This window comes from Saccopteryx bilineata, chromosome 8, assembly GCF_036850765.1.
Source record: "Saccopteryx bilineata isolate mSacBil1 chromosome 8, mSacBil1_pri_phased_curated, whole genome shotgun sequence".
Lineage (NCBI taxonomy): Eukaryota > Metazoa > Chordata > Mammalia > Chiroptera > Emballonuridae > Saccopteryx > Saccopteryx bilineata.
The window spans coordinates 90457097-90476351 of NC_089497.1; the positions used below are offsets into that span (position 1 = coordinate 90457097).

Here is a 19255-nt window from a genome sequence, read left to right on the forward strand (position 1 = left end):
CTGTGAAGAGTATGTGCCCAGCATGGCAGATTACGGCATTGGAGGGAGTTTGAAGGCATCTTTGAATGCCAGGGAGGGAGATAATGACAGCATAGTCTGACACCAGTGGCCCAGATAATATGTCTGTGTGGTAGAGCCACTAAGCTGCCCTGGTCCCTGATGGCACCCCTTCAACGTCTGCTGGTGAAGGCATAAGTGGGTTAATAAGGCAAAAGCTTTAGTATATTGAATCTGGTACTTGGATATACATATATATAGTCATAGGTATGTGCACATATGTGTCCAAGCACATGGGTGTGTGAGTGTATCCCTCCCTAGTCCAGCCCTATCCACCGTCAACTCTTCCCCAAACAGATAAAAATCAGACTTAGGAGAAAATTCTATTTGCCTAAAATTAGCAACTAGCAGTTGGTTCATTGAAATATTTTTTATGCAGTTTGAATCATTTGAAGTAAGTATGACTATATTCATAGAGCATAAACATATTCTTTACAGTAAAAAAACTATAAAACAAATACTAAAATTTCCCTAGTAATTGGTTCAGTTTGCTTTAGCAAATCTATTCTGCCCAAGTAGCCTACAGCCAGATTGCTCATGTTGCAATTCAGAAGTATCATTAAGGTAATGATATTGGAAAATTTGGTTATAAAAATAAGATTAAGTTATCTATAACTTGTATAACAATCCAAGTTTAAAAATAAAAGTGTGATTCACTAAGAAATGATTATTTAATCCTATTTTTCTTTTTGCTATGTTGTACATAGCATTTTAGTAGTACTTAAAGAACGTGAACAAACCAGTGCTTTTATGAAGCAAAACCACTAGATTCACTGAGAATAATTAGACCTTAATTTTCAGATGACTGCTGCTGTTACAGTCATAGACACAGAGGCAACTATTGTTCTCATATTAGCATTAAAAATTGGGCAATTAAGCATGCGAATTGCAAATTAAAAACTAGGTATGAATTGACAGTGTCTGTGTAAATGTGCACCCTCCTCCATGTTGTTTGTGTACTTTGAGTATTAGTTTTAATAATCCCAAGGTAAGTATGTGCAATTGATGAGTCTGTTTTATTTCTTTAAATCTTAAGCTTCCAGGATTTTAAGTGAGTATTTATCTACCTAACAGTAATCTTATTTACTCAATTTCTTGGCTATATCTTAGGAAAGCGAGGTATCACAAATAATATATTTGAAGGTTAAGTCTGTGATACTTAAACATTTGGTTCTTTAAATTGGGCAAATAAGATAATAATATTGGCTCTTACAGCTATGCAAGCAGAGTAGTTCAGTCAGAATTTAGATTCAGTCTACACAAATATTAGACTTTGTGTCTTTCAGAAAGATCAGAGATAGAAAAGCTTTTATAATAGTTGAATAATAGTACTTTCCTAAAATCACTTTATGATGATATATAAATATAATGGTTTTTATTTAACAAATAATTTATGGTATATTTAATATATATATTTTAATATTTATTTTTATGAATTTTTATTAAATTAATTGAAAGATTTATATATGCTTTAATGATTAATTAATTTTATAGTACTTTTAAAATGTATTTTTTGTTTAAGATACACCAAAATTTTATAGCTTTTTAATATTTTTGTTAATGACTTAAACTTTCTTTGAATAAGAGAATGTGTACCTCACAAACAATATCTATTTTATTAATACAGCTTTCTGCTGGAAAAGTAAAAGTAAAATTACTGAAGGAGCAGCTTCAAGGTAAACAATTGACCACTGTAGTATTAGATGATACAGATGTAATGTATTTTACATTTGAATTATGTACATAGAGAATTAAAGTTCTAGAATTGTTTATGCAATACAAAGATTCTAAACCTCCAAATAATGACTCTTTACCTTTAATACTTAAAATATATTTTATTTATATTTGTTTGTGTGGGGCCTTATTTTATTGTCAAAGAATGTAAACTTAGAATATGAATATAATATAGCGTTTTTCATAATGAGGACTGTCATAGCACTGGTCTTTAAAGTTTATTAATGTACTCTTTTGACTAGGATAAGAATTTGGCAGTATAAAATTATAAATTGAAATTTTATTTTAATAAATTGAGAATATTGAATATTTACTTTATATTTTAATACATTTTGACAATAGTAAAAACCAAAATCAATTTTGAATATATACTAATTCCAAAAGAAATGAAACTTTTTAATAGAGGATAAACATTTAATTTGAATGGTTAAGATGATTTGATAGAACAAGCTTGAAATACATATAACATTAATTGTAAGAAGATACTCTGTGTGGGCTTCTCTTTGGTCCAGAGATAGGGTAAAATATCATAGGTATTCTATCAGGAGCATAGTTTTGACACTTACTATGGTCTAGAATTTTACATGTCTAGTTTAAGTGAGTTTTAAGAAGAGTATATATGGGTGGATAGTGTTGCCCTGTGGTTGTGGAAGGGGGACTTGGGTTCCTCTTACTGGAAGAATTAGACTTGGTCACATGCCTTTCTTAGTGGGTAGCTAATGTTTAAATATTATTTGAGAATATAGAAATATGCATACTTAACATTACTTTATCAACCAGAAACCTAAACATCATATTTTAAAGTGATTAGTCTGACATTTTTTTTACTTCCAGAACTACCGAGACATCCACTTAGTTATAAAAAGGCAAATTTTTCTGACAGTGAAAAACCCAAGATAAAAGAGAAGGTTTGTGGACAGTGTGAGAACAAAACTGCTCTGCTGGTATGTGCATATAATAAGATGCTGGAATAGTAACACATACTTTTCCTTTGTGCCTCTTAACTAAGGTGAAGCGTGCATGCTGCGGGGGAAGGCCAGCAACACACTGAAACTCATCTTCTTATTCCTGTTTATGGTGCTGCCTTAACTCTTACCCTGTGCACCTCGAATCATGCCTATCAGCACACAGACGTGCTGCAGTAGCTGCCATCCAAAATCAATACCACACTACAACAACCATTCTCCTTTGATCTCCGCATCTTCCCTCTATACCTCTTTTGGTAACAATTGAAGAATTGGTTATACTTGCTGTCGTCACATTCTCTCCTCTCATTCTCTTTTACTTATTGAGCTATATTTTACTTACTATGGACAGATCTGAGATTCACAACTAGATTCCTTTTGATAAATGTCTACACTACTATATACTAGACTACCATAAAGATAATAGAATACCCCCGAAAGTTTCTTTGTGCCTTTTTCAAGTAATCCCCAGCACAAAGGCAACCACTATTGTTAGGGGTAGACAAAGTAAGCTTACAGTTGTATGTGAAACACAGTTTATTTTGTATTATTAATTTATTATTGAATTATTTATTATTGTTTTATTATTATTAACCTACTTCTGCCTACCCCTGTATATATATTTTGTGTGTAAGTTTTATTCTACTTCATGTGAAGATTCATTCTTGTTGTTACATTTATCAGTTGTTTGTTTATCTGTATTACTGAGTAGTATTCCATAGTATAGATACATCCACCTTTGTTTATTTATTCACGTGTTGAATGACATCTAGGTTATTTCTGGTTTTTCCCTAGTATATTTAAGGCTTCTGTGTACATTTATATGCCAGTCTTTTCCCCCCACAAAATGGCGTTCTTTCTTTCCTTAAAAGTTCTGAAGTGAACTTGAAAGAAAAAAGGTAAAAAAAAAAAAAAATAATGCTTTCTGACAACTCTGTCAACAATTGCTCCCCACTCCCCTCCCCTCAGCCCCTGGCAACCTCCGCTCTATTTTCTGTCTCCATGAACTTGATGACTAGTTGTCTCATAAATGGAACCATATAGTATTTGTTCTTTTATCACTATGTAGTATTGTTTTTATTTTTTTTAGCATAAAGTCTTCAAGTTGTTGCATGTATCAGAATTTTCTTCATTTTTAAGGCTGAATAATGAATTTTCTACATGTTGTTTATCCATTCATCCATTGCTGGGCACTGAATTGCTTCCACCTTTTAGCTACTGTGAATAATGCTGCTGTGAACATAGGTGTGCAAATATCTATCAAAGTTTCTATTTTCAATTATTTAGGGTACGTACTCATAAGTAGAATTGCTAAATTCTCATTCTCTCTGGAATGCTCTCCATTCAGTATTGGGTCTCCAGTACTGTCCAGTAGCTGCTTCTTATTAAGGTCACCAGCAACCTCCACATTCTTAAATGCAGTGGTCAATTCTCAGTTCTTATCTTCATCTATCAGTAGTATTTGATGCAGTATCCCTCTCCTCTCCTATGACTCTTTACTCCGCTTTCTCTGAAACACCATTCTGTCTTGGTTTCATTTTATTTTGCTAGCTATCTCTTCTCAATTTTCTTGGTAAGTTTTCTGTATTCCTGATCTGATGCCTCAACATTGGGATGTCACAGGGCAGTTCTTAATCCTCTTCTCTAGTTTGTCTATACTTCCTCTTTAGGTAATTTCATTTACTCTGTTGGCTTTAAAGACTGTCTCTACTTTGATGGTTCCCAGATTTATACTTCTCCCTTGAACTTTCAACATAGTCACCCTGGAACTTGGATGTCTAACAGGAATCACAAACTTAACCATGTTCAAAATTGAACTTTATTTTGTCTCCAATGAACTTTTTCCCCCTACCACAGTCCACTTATATCAATAAAGGTCAACTCAAATGTTACTTACTCTAACAGCTCTTTATGAAACAGCAGCAGCTGAGTTGTACGCTCTAGTTTGGTGAAGCTCTACCTTCGTCTATATAGCAGGTATCACCTTTTGATATATATTTCTTTATTTTCTTCCCACCTTCAGTGTAAACTTTATGAGAGTTGCAATTTTGTTTTGTTCACTACTATGTGTCCACAACCTATGCCTTCAATTTAGTAAGTACTCAACAAATATTTGTTGAATGAGGCACTTCTTTAAAACTTTTCTGGCCTGACCAGGTTGTGGTGCAGTGGATAGAGCGTTGGACTGGGATGCAGAGGACCCAGGTTTGAGACCCCGAGGTCACCAGTTTGAGCGTGGGCTCATCTGGTTTGAGCAAAGCTCACCAGCTTGGATCCAAGGTCTCTGACTTGAACAAGGGGTTGCTCAGTCTGCTGTAGTCCCCCGGTCAAGGCACATATGAGAAAGCAATCAATGAACAACTAAGGTGTCACAACAAAAAACTGATGATTGATGCTTCTCATCTCTCTTTGTTCCTGTCTGTCTGTTCCTATCTATCCCTCTCTCTCTGACTCTCTCTCTGTCTCTGTAAAAAAACAAAACAAAACAAAAAACCTTTTCTATAGTATAGACTGTAGACATATCCTCCTTTCTGTAGTATTGAAGATACTCCAATACCTTTTGTAATTTAAAATATTATACATACTTAAGAGGTATTCCCCCCAAATTTAATATAATTAATATTGTATAATATATTTCAGTTTCAGAGAATTTAGCCACAATCACTTCTGATTGAAGGCTATATTACTAGTCTTATTTTGTGGTAGTTTTAATGGGGCTCAAAGAATTAGAATGCTGAGAGTCTAATAAAGGGCTAATAACATTAAATGTAAAACTCTAGCTGTGGTATAATGCTCTTACTATTACATCATATTATTATCTTATTAGACATAGTGGTGGATAATAATTTAAAGAATCTTAGTCAATTATATCTATGTAGAAATGTTTAAAAATATAAACAAGTGCTAAGGTTTCTGAAGTTAAAAGTATGAAAGGGACTTATCAGTTGAATTGAATTGTTGGTGTTCGTTGTTTATGATTTAAAAAAGGATTTATGTAGTAGCTATGAGTCAGTATTTCTATTGAATCCTGTTCTATGCTGAGCACTTTTTAAAGGTCATGGAATTTGAACAAGATCACATGTAGATAACACTTGACCTGAAAATAAAGGATCTGTTTATCCAGAGAGTAGGAAACACAAGAAAAAGACATCCCAGCCAGGATAAATGGCATATGCCTTTATAGGAAAGCAGATGAGTGACAATGTTAGCAGTGACTAAAAAGCTGATTTGCCTGAAAACTGTGTATATAGAAGCTGGAATTTGGACCCTAAACACACTTAAACGTTTCTCTAAGAATTTAAGAAAGGATGTTGTTTGGTTTGAAATGAAAATAATACACTTGTCAACGCACAACAATAAGTTATGTAAGGCTAAGTAGATCTAATGAAGTAGACTGTGGTAGTGTTAAACTCTGAGGTTTTCCTGTCATTTTAGCTTCTGTCCTTCTAGATGATAATGCTGATTAGATAATTAGAGTCAACCTTTCTTTATCTTATGATAGGGTCTTCATCAGAGAAAACTGTATATTGGGGTATGGGTTAAAAGCTTGAGTTTTGGAGATTTGAATCTCAACTTTACCTGTTAGTAACGATGTGACCTTTAGCAAATGACTTAATTCCTCTATATTTCTGTTCTCTAATTTGTAAAATGGGATAATATGAATAACAGTAGTCTATATCTCTAAGTTATTGAGAATAATGGGTTAATACATGTGAAATATTTAGCATTATGCCTGGTACATTTTTGGGAGAAAATAAATTGTGTGTTGCAGTTGGCACATTTTCTTATGTCCTGATACATTGACATATATTGGTGGTAAAAATAAAAGTCCAAACTTTGATGTGTTTTATTTTTTAAAGAATTTACAGTAGTTTTAGGCTTGTTTCTACATGGCAAAAGTGAAATGCATATTTAAAAATTATATATTAGTCTGGCAAATATGACTAATTTAAACTCAAATGGTTTTTGAAGTCTTAGCATGACTGCTCTAGCCTTGATCAGATTAAAATATTTGCTGAAATTGTACTTGAGTATTTCATCATTGAAGAAGCATCCGTGGTGAACTGGAGTGCTTATCTGTGTTTTAGTATCTTTCTGCTACTTATACAAACTTCTAAAAAGATTTTTCAGTTGGTGGTCATTTTAATCCAATTTAAATCCAAATATCTTTGAATAACAAAATATATAACCTTACTTTGTTCCTCCAGCTTTAATCTTCCAGTCTATAATATCCATTTGGATAATTTCATTAAAAGTCTGTTGATAAACAAATACTTAACTTTGAATTATATTTTGAAACTGATTTTCTGTCCCCTACATTACATTGAAAACCATTACCAAGTGTTTATAAAAAATTATTAAAATTTTAGCTGTTATATAAAATAAAAATTAGGCAGAATACATTTTGAAGTCTACATTTATACAAGGATACTATGATATATGTATGTGGAATTATAGCTTTTTAGTTGATTTTGCACTTGAAAAATTATGGACTGGTTTAGATAATGTGTTTGTCATTATTTCTTTATGAGGCTGTAGCTCTTGAAACAAGATTGAAAAGGTAGGACTAGATCCCATATTAGGAATAGTGTTTTTCTTCCACTTAAATAAAAAGTTCAGTGTTATATTGCTAATCACATTTGAAAAAATATATTAATTTTCACAAATACCAAAACATGCAGTCATTTGAAATACTGGATTTTATTTTATTGCATATTTTATCATTTTTTCAATAAATGATTTCTACTGTAATTAATGATCAATAGTTAATTTAATTAGTAATGTGGGCTGTGGATAAAAGCCTGAGCTTTAAGCCAAAATGTGGGGTTGAAATTCTGGCTCTATTAGTTGTAGTACCTGAATTTTTTTTTTTTTTTTTTTTTTTTTTTTTTTTTTTTTTTTTTTTTTTTTGTGAGAGCTAGAGCGACAGACAGAGAGGAAGGGAGAGAAATGAGTAGCATCAGTTCTTTGTTGTGGCATCCTAGTTGTTCATTGATTGCTTTCTCATGCCCTGACCTGGGGGCTCCAGCACAGCATGTGACTGACCCCTTGCTCAAGTCAGATGAGCCTGCCCTCAAGCCAGCGACCATGGTGTTTCCGTACCTGGGTCTTCAGCATCCCAGGGCCAATGCTCTGTCCACTGTGCCACCATCTGGTCAGGCGACAGATTCTTAATAATTATTTTCCTTGCTTACCTAATCTTCACAGTGAAGATATAATGATTGTTCTAACTTTAGAGAGTTGTTGTGGGAATTAAATGAGATGAAACATGTGAAACCTTTAAAACAGTAAATACTCACTAAATGTTTTGAATATTATTATTTGATTCTAGCCTTCCTTCTTGTACTGTTTTAATCATTTTATATCTGATAAATCTGTGTACATTAGTGTAGGTAACTATATCATCTTATGGGGACTTATAATTCAGTTTTTTAGAATTAATGGACTTAAAATGTCTGTTGAATTTTTAAAAAGAGTTCACTTTACTTTTCTATGTCTCATACATTCTAGTGCCTAATACTCAGCGTGTGGTCTGTAAACCAGCTGCTGCATAGTATCACCTGGGAGCTTGTGAGAATGCAGCATCGCAGGTGGCATTTCAGACTTCCTGAACCAGAGTTCACATATCAGCAGAACTCCAGATGACTCATGTGCATGTTACAGTTTGAGAAGCATCACTGTATTGCACATTTCATCCACCATTGACCAGTGCAAGGCAGAAGCACTTGGTCAACCTCTTCCTAGTCTGCCCCAAATGTCTTATTACACTTATATTTCCCTGATATGAGGACAGCGGAAGGATTGGAGAATGGTGCTGGGCACCATAAGTGGGGGTGAAAGAAGGTCAAAGGGAATATGAGCTCCTTGGCAACAACTTCCTGACACCATCTCTCCAAGCCCCCATCCTTTCTTATTTGATCTACCAGGTGTTCTCTACCTTGGCCAAACTCAAGAAAGTGATGCATTTTTGCCATACCCACTGCTTTTTGTCATATTGTAAAGAGTGTTGAAGTTGCTGTACAACTGCACAGTAGTGACTGCACTTGCTGTGAAAATTCCATTTTCTTTTCTCTAACTTTCAGTCTTGCTTGGTTCCACCATGGATATGGGATATGACATTTTTCAATTTATCTCTTAACTTAAAAAATATGTTTTAACACTGTAAAACATTTTGGAGATAAATATATACTTGTCCATAATCATTTCACCAGTCTATAAGCATTGCTGACATTTTGATGCAGTTCTATCGAGGTCCTTCCTTCCTTCCTTCCTTCCTTCCTTCCTTCCTTCCTTCCTTCCTTCCTTCCTTCCTTCCTTCCTTCCTTCCTTCCTCCCTCCCTCCCTCCCTCCCTCCCTCCCTCCCTCCCTCTCCCCCCCTTCCTTCCTTCACTTTCTTTTGAGGAATCTTCTAAGAATACTTTTAAAACTGTATTTTGAGAGTCATCAGTGAAGTAGTACCGTTCAAGGAAGAGTATGAAAACTTCTATAGGCAAATAGTGTTCATATCATTTGAAACTAAGTTTGCCCTGTAAATTCGTACAGAAAGATAAAAGAACTAAAGTTGTGGTCTTGATCCAGAGATAGTCCTGTTTAGTTATTTCTGGGTCAAGAACTGTGACTTGATGCTGCTGATTATTATAATTTACTAAAAAATTGTACATACATACATACATACTTACACATATAAAAGCCACATTCTGGCTATTAGAATTATTTTGATGTAAGTAATTTGTTTACAGATTCTTTTTTCTTACCCCTCCCCCTGGTAACCACCACACTCTTGTTTATGTCCACGAGTCTCATTTTTCTGTCCCACCTATGTATGGAATAATACAATTCTTAGTTTTTCTGATTTACTTATTTCACACAGTATAAATTTTAACTGGGACAAATGGCTGTTTCAGTTTCCTTGGACTTCTCAATTCTAATGACATCTAAGTATATAATTGGAGAAATAAAGATAATAGCAATAACATCTTTATGCAAACATTTTCTCAAAATCATATAAGATTGCACTTTTCCCCCCCCAATTTCTTTTAAGGTTTGCCTTGAGTGTGGAGAAGATTATTGTTCAGGCTGCTTTTTTAAATCTCACCAGAAGGAGGCATTAAAACTCCATAGAACAACTCTTTTGCAGGTATGACTTGAAAATGCTTTACTGGTAATGTATTTATAGAATGTTTCAACAGAAAGATATTTAAAACATGTTTAATTATCTAGAATTTAGGATGATTTACATTAATTCTTATAATTCTATTTGTTACAGACAACCTTCACATAGATCTAAAATTTTACTGAACACTAATATGGATTCTACAATGTGTCCGTAAAGTCATGGTGCACTTTTGCCCGGTCACAGGAAAGCAACAAAAGACAGTAGAAATGTGAAATCTGCACCAAATAAAAGGAAAACTCTCCCAGTTTCATACCTATTCAGTGCAGTTTGATGTGGGCTCATGCACAGATTTTTTAGGGCTCCTTAGGTAGCTATCCCGTATAGCCTCTACAGACTCGTCACTGACTGATGGCCTATCAGAACGGGGTTTCTCCACCAGACTGCTGGTTTCCTTCAACTGCTTATCCCACCGAGTAATGTTATTCCTATGTGGTGGCGCTTCCTTATAAATGCACCAATATTCACGTTGCACTTTGGTTACGTATTCGAATTTAGTGAGCCACAGAACACACTGAACTTTCCTCTGTACCGTCCACATCTCAACTGGCATGGCCGTGGGCTGCTCCGCTGTATACAGGGTGTTACATCATCATCTGTGCATGCACACATGCTGCCACATCATCCTACAGAAACTGGGAGAGTTTTCCTTTTATTTGGTGCAGATTTTACATTTCTATCGTCTTTTGTTGCTTTCCTGTGACTGGTCAAAAGTGCACCATGACTTTATGGACACACTGTATTTTGCTATTTAAACTGTGTTTTAATATAGTTCCTGAAACACTTAACTTAATTAGAATTTTTAGATTATGATTCTATCTGTGAACATGACATTTAAAAATTAGACAATATTTTTTATCTATTGTTTTAAGTGAACACATGAGTTAAGTTTTATTTCTATGTACTTTATAAATAAAAATTTCATCTTTGCTTTTTTATATTTGGTTTTAAAAATATTTTTTTATTTGTCCTCACCCATTATTATTTAAGTAAGTTAATCTCTTCAGATTCTACCTTTTTTAAAAAAAATTATTTAAATGATTAATTTTAACAGGGTGACATTGATCCATTAGAGTACATAGATTCAGAGAAAACATCTCCAGATCATTTTGACACTTGATTATGTTGTATACCCATCACCCAAAGTCAAATTGTCCTCCGTCACCTTCTATTTGGTTTTCTTTCTGCCCCTCCCCCTGGTAACCACCGCACTCTTGTTTATGTCCATGAGTCTCATTTTTGTGTCCCACCTATGTATGGAATAATACGATTCTTAGTCACATAGTATAATGTTATCAAGGTCCATCCATGTTGTCATAAATGATACTATGTCATCATTTCTTATGGCTGCGTAGTATTCTATAGTATATATGCACCACATCTTCTTTATCTAGTCATCTGTTGAAGGGCTTTTTGGTTGTTTCCATGTCTTGGCCACTGTGAACAATACTGCAATGAACATGGGGCTGCATGTGTCTTTACATACCAGTGTTTTTGAGTTTTGGGGGTATATACCCAGTAGAGGGATTGCTAGGTCATATGGTAGTTCTATTCTTAATTTTTTGAGGAACTACCGTATTTTCTTCCATAATGGTTGTACTACTTTACATTCCCACCAACAGTGGATGAGGGTTCCTTTTTCTCCAGAGCCTCTCTAACACTTGATATTACTTGACTTGTTGATAACAGCTAATCTAACAAGTATGAGGTGGTATCTCATTGTAGTTTGATTTGCCTTTCTCTAATAGCTAGTAAAAATGAGCATCTTTTCATATATCTATTGGCCATTTATATTTCTTCCTGGGAGAAGTGTCTGTTCATGTCCTCTTCCCATTTTTTTTATTGGATTGTTTACTTGTTTGTTGTTGAGTTTTATTAGTTCTTTGTATATTTTGTATATTAGGCCCTTATCTGTGCTGATGTTTGAAAATATCATTTAGTTGGCTGTCTGTTTATTTTGTTGTCAGTTTCTCATGCTGTGCAAAAGCTTCTTAGTCTGATGTAATCCCATTCATTTATCTTTGCCTTCACTTCCCTTGCCATTGGAGTCAAATTCATAAAATGTTCTTTATGGCCAAGGCCTATGAGTTTAGTACCTATATTTTCTTCTATGTAATTTATTGTTTCTGGTCTTATATTTAGGTCTTTGATCCATTTTGAATTAATTTTTATACAAGGTGACAAACTGTATTCGAGTTTCATTCTTTTGCACATAGCTTTCCAGTTTTCCCAGCACCGTTTATTGAAGAGGCTTTCTTTTCTCCATTGTGTGCTGTTGGCCCCTTTATCAAAGATTATTTGACCATATATATGTGTTCTTTTTTCTGGGCTCTCTATTCTGTTTCATTGGTGTGAGTGTCTATTTTTCTGCCAATACCATGCTGTTTTGATTGTCTTGGCTCTATAATAAAATTTGAAGTCAGGTATTGTAATGCCCCCAGCTTCATTCTTTTTCCTTAGGATTGCTTTGGCTATTCGGGGTTTTTAATAGTTCCATATAAACCAGATGATTTTCTGTTCCATTTCTTTAAAAAATGACATTGGAATTTTGATTGGAATTGCATTAAATTTGTATATTGCTTTGGGTAATATGGCCATTTTGACTATATTCATTCTTCCTATCCAAGAACAAGGAATATTTTTCCATTTCATTTATGTTTTTCCATTTTCGTTAACAGTACTTTGTAGTTTTCATTATATAGTTCCTTTACATTCTTTATTATGTTTATTTCTAGGTATTTTATTTTATTTTTTTTGCAACCATAAAAGGGATTATTTTTTTGAATTCATTTTCTGATGTTTCACTCTTTGCATATAGGAAGGCAATAGACTTCTGTATATTAATTTTGTATCCTGCGACCTTACTGTATTGGTTTATTGTTTCTAATAGTCTTTTTCTGTAGTCTTTGGAGTTTTCAATGTACAGGATCATATCATCTGCAAAAAGTGAAACCTTTACTATTTCTTTCCCAGTATGAGTGCCTTTTATTCCTTTCTCTTGTATGATTGCTCTGGCTAGAACTTCCAGCACTATATTGAGTAAGAGTGGAGAGAGTGGACAGCCTTGTCTTGTTTCTGATTTTGGAGGAAAAGTCTTCAGTGTTTTGCTACTTAATATGATGTTAGCTGATGGTTTGTCATAAATGGCCTTTATTATGTTGAGATATTTTTCTTCTATACTCATTTTGTTGAGTATTTTAAACATAAAATTATGTATTTTATCAAATGCCTTTTCTGCATCTATTGATAGAATCATATGGTTTTTGTTCTTTGTTTTGTTGATATGGTGTATTACGTTAACTGTTTTACATATGTTGAACCATCCTTGTGATTCTGGGATGAATCCCACTTGATCATGATATATTATTTTTTTAATGTGTTGTCATATATGATTTGCTAGTATTTTGTTTAAGATTTTAGCATCTGTATTTATTAGAGATGTTGGTCTGTAGTTTTCTTTTTTCTGTTGTCCTTGCCAGGTTTTGGTATGAGGGTTATGTTGTCCTCATAAAATGTGTTTGGAAGTATTTCTTCTTCAGTTTTTTAGAAGATTTGAGTAGAATAGGAACCAAGTCTTCTATGAATGTTTGATAGAATTCACTAGTATAGACATCTGGTCCTGGAATTTTATTTTTTGGGAGGTTTTTAATAGTTGTTTCTATTTCTTCCCTGCTTATGGGTCTGTTTAGGCTTTCTGCTTCTTCATGACTCAGTCTAGGAAGATTGTATTTTTCTAGGAATTTATACATTTTTTCTAGATTGTTAAATTTGGTGACATATAGTTTTTCATAGTATTCTATGATAATTCTTTGTATATCTATATCTGTGGTGATTTCTCCTCTTTTATTTTGGATTTTGTTTATGTGAGTCCTTTCTCTTTTTTCCTTAGTGAGTCTTGCCAAGGGGTTTGTCAATTTTGTTGATCTTTTCAAAGAACCAGCTCCTTGTTTTATTGATTTTTTTTCTATAGTTTTTCTTTTCTCTATTTCATTTATTTCTGCTCTGATTTTTATTATTTTTTTTCTTCTGCTATTTTTGGGTTACGTTTGTTCTTTTTCTAGTTCCTTAACATGTGATGTTAAGATGTTTACTTGGGTTTTCCCTTGTTTGTTCATATAGGCCTGTAGTGATATGAACTTCGCTCTTATTTCTGCTTTTGCTGCATTCCAAAGATTCTAATATGTTGTATTGTCATTTTTGTTTGTTTGTATGTATCTTTTGATCTCTGTTTTTATTTCTTTTTTGACCCACTCATGATTGTATGTTGTTTAAAGTCCACATTTTTTGGGTTTGTGTACTTATTTTTTGCAGTTGAATTCCAGTTTCAAGGCTGTATGATCACAGAACATGCTTGGTATAATTTCAATCTTTCTGAATTTGTTGATGTTAGTTTTGTGGCCCAACATATGGTCAGTTCTTGAGAATGTTCCGTGTACACTGGAAAAATGTATACTCTGGCATTTTGGGATGAAATGTCATGTAGATGTTTATCATATCCAATTGTTCTAGTGTTTTGTTTAAGGCCCATATTTCTTTATTGATTTTCTCTTTGAATGAACAATCTAGAGCCATAAGTGGTGTATTGAGGTCTCCAAGAATGATTGTATTTTTGTCGGCTTTTATTTTTATTTCAGTTAGTAGATTTCTTATATACTTTGGTGCTCCTTGGTTTGGTGCATATATATTAAATATATTAAGGAGTGTTATGTCTTCTTGATTTAATGTCCCCTTTATCATAATGAAATGACCATCTTTGTCTCTAATTACCTTTGCTGTCTTGTAGTCAGCATTGTTAGATATGAGTATTGCTACACCTGCTTTTCTTTGGATGTTATTTGCTTGGAGAATTGTTTTCCAACCTTTCACTTTGAATTTGTTTTTATCTTTGTGGCTTAGATGTGTTTCTTGAAGGCAGCATAAAGTTGGATTTTTTTTTTTGATCAACCTCTGCTTCTCTGTGTCTTTTTATTGGTGAGTTCAATCCATTTACATTTATGGTAATTATTGACATTTGAGGGTTTCCTATTGCCATTTTGTATATTGCTTTCGGATAGCTCTGTATCTTGTTTGGTTCTTCTGTTTTGTTTTTCTATCATTCGTTCTTGTTTGGTTGTAATCCATACTTCTTTCCTCTGTTTCTTCTTTTTTTAAGCCATGTGTTTCTGTAGTGGAATTTTCAGGGGTGGTTACCATTAAGTAATGGAAAGGATACATGCCATTTTCATTGTAGTACATTATCTCATGAGTGCTTCTGCACTCCATCCTCCTTTGCTACTGTTAATCTTTGTCCTCTCCCCTTTCTTGTTTTTGTTGTCACAGATTAATCTTGTTTTTATTGTAATCTTATTGGAGCTTTTATTTGTAATTTTGATTTGTTTTGTTTTTTGTAGCTGGTCGGATAACCCCTTTTAGTATTTCCTGAAGTGGGTGTTTTCTGGTGATAAATTCCCTCATCTTTTCTATATCTGCGAATGTTTTTATTTCCCCTTTATATTTGAAGAATAGCTTTTATGGATATAGTATTCTTGGCTGGAAGTTTTTCTCTTTCAGTAATTTAAATATTGGGGTCCACTCTCTTCTGGCTTGTAGAGCTTCTGCTGAGAAATCTGATGATAGCCTAATGGGCCTTCCTTTGTATGTTGTATTCTTTTTATTCTCTGGCTGCCTTGAGGATTTTTTTTTTTTTGTCATTGGTTTGTGATCATTTCATTAGGATGTGTCTTGGAATAGGTCTGTTTGGGTTAAAGTAACTCAGTGTTCTGTTTGCTTCTTGGATTCGAGGCTTTAGTTCTTTCTACAGGCTTAGGAAGTTCTTATCTATTATTTGTTTGAATATTTGTCTCCATTCCATTTTCTCTCTCTCCACCTTTTGAGGTAACATAATGGGCAACATAAGAATACCCATTATTCTTATGTTGTTCTTTCTGATGAAGTCAGATAATTCCTGTAGGGCTTTTTCATTTTTTTAAATTTGTGAGTCTCTTTCTTCTCTCTGTAGTGTCTCTAGTTGCCTGTCTTCTATGTCACTAAATCTCTCCTCTATCTGGCCTGTTATATTAGATAAGTTTGTTACCTCATTTTTCAGTTCCTGTATTGAGTTTTTTTTTATCTCTGTTTGATTCCTTTTTATAGTTTCAGTTTCCTTGGTGATGTATTCTTTTTGTTCATTGAAATGTTTTTTGAGCTCTCTTAATTGCCTTTCTGTGCTTTCTTGTACTTCCCTGAATATTTTTAGGACTTCAGTTTTTAATTCTCTGTCATTTAACTCCAGGGTTTTGAAGCAACTGAAATTTTTTTCTAGAGGTTTCTCATCATCTATCTGAGCTACATCTCTGTCTTTTGTATCCATATTTTATTTCTTTTTCCTTAACGGCATTTGAGAGTGGTATTGTTAATAACACTAATAAGAGATAATAAAAAAATAAAATAAAAATTGAAATGATACAGTGAAAAAATGAAAATATTATTATAATAAATGGAACAAAAACTACAGCGAACAGGGAGCCAGGACTGAAGGAAAGTGGCAGAGAGATAAAAAAATGAAATAAAAACACACAAAATGCCACAAAGAAAAATATGAATCCAAAATAAAATAATTTGTTGGTAAATGACTATTGAATTTGATAAAAAGGAAAAGAAAAAAAGAGAAAAGAAGAAAAAAGAAGTGAAGGTTTTTGAAATGTAACCCTCATAAAAAAAAGCAAGAATGAAAAATTTAACAAGTATGGATAATGAAGTTAAAAATGGAAAGGAAAGAATAAAATGGAAAGAAAATAAAATAACTGAAGTGGCAAAAAAAAAGAAGAAAAAGTTATAGAAAATATAATTTTTTCCTGGTTTTGAAAGGTAGCTTCTTTTCTTTTTGGCAGGTGGTGCCATACTATAGCTTTTGCCCCTGTGGGGCTCTTGAGTAGAGATTTGCTGTTGTGTCACTATGGCAGTGATGTAGGCTGGGCCTGTTAAGGTTTGCAGGCTCTGACAGTGGGAGTCTCAGTTTTCCAGATGCCTCTCTCCATGTCTCTCCCTCCTGAGCCAGCAGCCTGGGGACTCAGCTGTGCAGTTGCCCCAGCCACTGCTTGCAGAGCAGGAGGCTCTAAGAGCTGCCAAGTCCTTCCTCCAGCACTGCTCAAAGCACAGTTTTGGGTAAGGTTGTGCCAACCAGAGCCGCCAGCAAGAGTAGGCAGGGCAGGGAGCCGATTGCTGATCAGGCGCCTTTCTAAGGGCCCCCGGGCAGGTCCAGTTTGACTCAGCATTCCACAGTTCTAATCTCCATAGGCTTTTCTCTCTTGTGCCCTGTTTGGTAGTCTTCAGCAAGACACGTGCGCCCAGCCCCCATGACTTCAGCAGTGCACACGAAGGTCTGCTCCCGTCCACTTAGTTGCACAATGCCTGTGATCTCAGTCAGTGCTGGGAATGCAAGAATGCACTTTGTAATCTCTATTGGCTCTCGGAGGTGTCCCGCCTAGACAGGTCCAGGCCTAGGGATTCTGGCCCTTGTGCACTTACTGCGCTGTTGGTCGGGGAGCCAGGACCACATAGAAACACTGGCTACAGCCCATGCAGAAATCCACTGCTGACAATGTTGGACTTAGCCCTCCTGCCAGGGAGCGTGAGCGCCCATGCCAAAGGCGCCAGGTGGAGTCACTCGCACACTGCCCTCCATCGCGAACCCGGGAGCACACAAAGCCGCTCCAGCGCTGGCCTCCACGTGCAACCTGCTTAGTCAATCCCCCTCGGAGCCTGCCACTCAGTGGATTAGATAGTCAGCTACCTTTTCACCCAATTGTACCTTTGTCTGGTGTGTGTATATTTCAGATGCTCCTGAGATTGTTTCTCTGTCATTAGTTGTTGAATTTGTTGAAATTTCAAGGGGAGATATCGGAAGCACCCCTCACAGTGCCACTTCACTGATGTCACTGGATTCTACTTTTACTCCTACATATTAGAAACTTTTGTTTATCCTCATATTGCTTTTATTTATTTATTTATTTATTTGGGGTTTTTTTTTTGGTGACACAGACAGAGAGAGGGACAGATGGGGACAGACAGACAGGAAGGGAGAAAGATGAGAAGCGTCAATTCTTTGTTGTGGCACCTTAGTTGTTCATTGATTGCTTTCCCATATGTGCCTTGTCTGGGGGGCTACAGCAGATGGAGTGACCCCTTGCTCAAGCCAGTGACTTTTGGGCTCAAACCAGATGAATGCACACTCAAACTAGTGATCTCGGGGATTCAAACGTGGGTCCTACACATCCCAGTCTGAAGTTCTATCCACTGGGCTACCATCTGGTCAGGCCTCATATCGTTTTTTGAAATGTCTATTCTTAAACCATGTCAGCTAGTCTTAAAATTCTTATACTTAAGCAACAAATAGAATTAAATATAGATATAAAATTATAGCATTTATATTTAATGATGTATTGATTTCATTTCTTTGATAGTAATTTATTCAACAAATATTTATTAAATATCTTTAGGAAGCATTGTCTATAATAGGCAGTGACCTTACACAGATGAATAACACTAGGATCCTGCTCAGGGATCTGGAGATAAAACAGAACCAAGAACCTTGTGTAATGGGTTAAGGATTTTATTATCTTGGTGGCAAAGGGATGGAGATGATTAGATCTATATTTAGGAAGGTCACTGGTAGATTTCAACCTTTACCTGTTACTTGAATATAAATATGGGTAACTCTAAAAACTAAAGTCATGATAACTACAAAACATAAAATAGATCTTACTAATAACAGTATTTATTGAAATCTGTTGCTTTTTAGTGGCTCCTTAATGTTTAGAGCCTCCTGTCAGAAATGATGGAGGGAACACTGGTTGGCTCAGTGGTAGAGCATGGGCCTGGCGTGCAGGAGTCCTGGGTTTGATTCCTGGCCAGGGCACACAGGAGAAGCACCCATCTGTTTCTCTACCCCTCCCCCTCTCCTTCCTCTCTGTCTCTTCCCTTCCAGCAGCCAAGGCTCCATTGGAGCAAAGTTGGCCCAGGCGCTGAGGATGGCTCTGTGGCCTCTGCCTCAGGCACTAGAATGGCTCTAGTTGCAGCAAAGAAATGCCCCAGATGGGCAGAGCATCATCCCCTGGTGGGAATGCCGGCTGGATTCCGGTCGGGCACATGCCTCCCCGTTTCTGACTTCAGAAAAAAAAAGAAAAGAAAAGAAATGATGGAGGAAACAAAAAAAACAAAGAAAAAATACCTGCTATTTCTCTCCCTCAGAATGGTACATTAAATAGTTATAAGAAATAAAAAATTGATGTATATAAAAGTGAGCACAATTGATAACATAACATAGAAATAGTATAGAATTTTAGTG

At 35.0% G+C, this 19255-nt stretch overlaps 1 protein-coding gene across 1 annotated transcript in view; it reads left to right on the forward strand.

Moving 5' to 3' along the window:
• ZBBX (zinc finger B-box domain containing) overlaps positions 1–19255 on the forward strand; it is a 141927-nt gene that overhangs the window by 24349 nt on the left and 98323 nt on the right. The window contains exons 5-6 of the mRNA XM_066241422.1: positions 1685–1733; positions 2626–2735. Of these exons, the coding sequence (XP_066097519.1) occupies positions 1685–1733; positions 2626–2735 (159 nt within the window). The remainder of the gene's footprint in view (positions 1–1684; positions 1734–2625; positions 2736–19255) is intronic.